General features: G+C 49.6%; 1 protein-coding gene across 2 annotated transcripts in view; it reads left to right on the top strand.

The window, feature by feature from the left end:
• Positions 1-1,969, top strand: part of LOC102767674 (chromosome unknown open reading frame, human C1orf210) — a 3,927-nt gene extending 1,958 nt beyond the window's left edge. For both annotated transcript variants that reach the window (XM_006762598.2, XM_006762599.2), the window contains exons 2-3: positions 954-1,066; positions 1,212-1,969. In XM_006762598.2, the coding sequence (XP_006762661.1) occupies positions 1,048-1,066; positions 1,212-1,534 (342 nt within the window). In that variant the 5' untranslated portion in view covers positions 954-1,047 and the 3' untranslated portion in view covers positions 1,535-1,969. The remainder of the gene's footprint in view (positions 1-953; positions 1,067-1,211) is intronic.
• Positions 1,970-2,372: the final 403 nt, after the last annotated feature.

The raw sequence follows: 2,372 nt of genomic DNA, 5'->3' as shown, positions 1-2,372 counted from the left end.
GTTTTTTACAGAGAGGAAGGGAGAGAGATAGAGAGTTAGAAACATCGATGAAAGAGAAACATCGATCAGCCGTCTCCCGCGCATCTCCTACTGGAGATGTGCCCGCAACCCAGGTACATGCCCCTGACCGGAATCGAACCTGGGATCTTTCAGTCCGCAGGCCGACGCGCTATCCACTGAGCCAAACCGGTTTCGGCTCCAAATACTCCCTTAATTCAGGTGCTCCTTCTCTAGATCCTCTCCAGCCCTAGCGATTCTCATCCAGATGATTTCCTGATTCAGGTGGTCTATATTTGGCTACCTTCTGATTACCGCCTCCCTCTGAGGGCTCAGGTGAATAGGCAGATGTGCCTGAAGGGCTGAGTGTAAAGGTGGGTTAAGAGGGGCTCCTGACTCAGGAGCAGAGGGGCCAAGTCTGCCCTGGCTGTGCTGAGACCCCCTTCTCTGGGTGAGGATTGGCACTCTTCCACGTGTGGTTTCCACTTTGGCTTGTTAACTCCAAGCAATTGCTGTTGTCCAACCTCTGGGAGCCAGGACTGCCTCTGCCCCCACCTCCCATCCTCAGCTTACCATGCAATATAGCAAACTGGGCCCTGGGCTGGAACTTTGGCTGAATTAGTTGACCCTTCTGGGCCTCAGAGTCCTCATCTATAAAGAGAATAATGTTTACACCGACATTACAGATTGCTGTGAGCATGGCACCTGGATCATACAGTGTGCTCAGTGTAAGTTCCAGCATTGATTTATGTTTCCAGCCACTTACAGAGCTGGACCCTGGAATATTTCCTTCCAAAGAGCCAGTTTCTCAGCTTGTTTCTCTCCTGTGAACAACTGTTTATGGTTAGTTGCCCAGTCCCCAGCGTTTGTGTAGCACCCTAACACGACTGTGAGTATGGCCTGCTACGTGTGCGCTGTGGCCACCCCTGACAGCCACACATGTGTGTATATTTCAGGATCTGTGCCCCAGGGCTGCCTATCACCTGGGATCTGCTTGGAGCCAGGGCTCTTCTGGCCAAGCCAAGGCTCACGGTGTCTTCCAGCTACCCCATGAGTGACACAAACCAAAGTGAGTAGCAGTGAGGGAAGCTGAAGAGGGGGGGTGGTTTCCCCTTAGATGCTGGGGTTGGGGGAAAGACCAAGCCCCCACTCCTCTCGGTTTCCCTAGGGAGCCCATCTGGAACCCATTCATAATGCTGTTCCTTTCTCTGCAGCCATTGTGGGACCCTCGGAGCTCCCCACGGTATCAGCCATGACCCCTGGGCCAGGCTCTGGGGCCCGGGCATGGCCTGTGCTGGTGGGGGTTGTGCTGGGAGCTGTGGTCCTCTCTCTCCTCATTGCACTTGCTGCCAAATGCCACCTCTGCCGCAAATTCCGCCTCAGTTATCAGCATCGCCCTCTGCCTGGGACAAGGAAGGGGATCTGTCCGGAGGCCGGTGAAGATGAGGATGATGATGGTTTCATTGAGGACAATTACATTCAGCCTGGGGCCAGCGAGCTGGGGACAGAAGGTAGCAGGCACCATTTCTCCCTCTGAGCCACAACCTTTGCACACCCTTTGCCTGACAGCTTAAGAATTGTAAATACTACAGTGAACTCAGGGATGGAGGTGGTTCGGATTTAAGGGCTGACCAGGGATTGAGCAATTTTCCCATCCCTGACACTAGCCACCAAAGTGACAATGCCCGTCTCTTGCTCAATAACTCTGAATGGCTCCCTGCTATTCTCAGGATAAAGCCTACCAAGGACCTGACTATGGAAATGAGGCCTCTGTCAGCCTCTTGGTTTGCATTCTCCCTACTTAACTAGTTATTATTATATACCAGTTGGTAACATTTTAGCAGATGAAAACCAGTGTGCCAAGTTTCTTATTGAATTTTTTTCCTATCAATACAGTGGGTAATCTACATAGTTATAATATATTCTGTTTTTCACAGGAACTAATAAATCTATTTTTATTTCAAATAAAAATGAACAGTTGCTCATTTTTATTTTTCTGAACTGGAACTTGTGCATAAAAGTGTTCTTTGTCACGGAGCTGGAAGATGCTGCTCAGACACGCCCAGCCTCCAGTGAGCCCCTCCCTCTCAAAACCCTGTGAGCTTCTCTCCCATCACCCTTGCCACATTTTACCTTAATCTCCATTGCAGTTTGCACTTATTTTTTACTATGCCTGTCCTTACAACTAGACTGTGAGCTCCCTGAGGCCACAGGCTATGTCTCATTTGTGTCCTCAGAGTCTTGCACAAGGCAGATGCCAAATAAATACTTGTAAAATTTATTGAATTACTGTGGGCTCAGGAGTAAGTAGGTGAAGGATAAGGGAGTGCAGTTGATTGTGAAAAACTTGATTAAGAACTTGACAGGAAAAGATT

This window comes from Myotis davidii, unplaced genomic scaffold (assembly GCF_000327345.1).
Source record: "Myotis davidii unplaced genomic scaffold, ASM32734v1 scaffold458, whole genome shotgun sequence".
Lineage (NCBI taxonomy): Eukaryota > Metazoa > Chordata > Mammalia > Chiroptera > Vespertilionidae > Myotis > Myotis davidii.
Note: the sequence above shows the minus strand (reverse complement) of the source record. Positions and strands in the feature narration are given on the sequence as shown.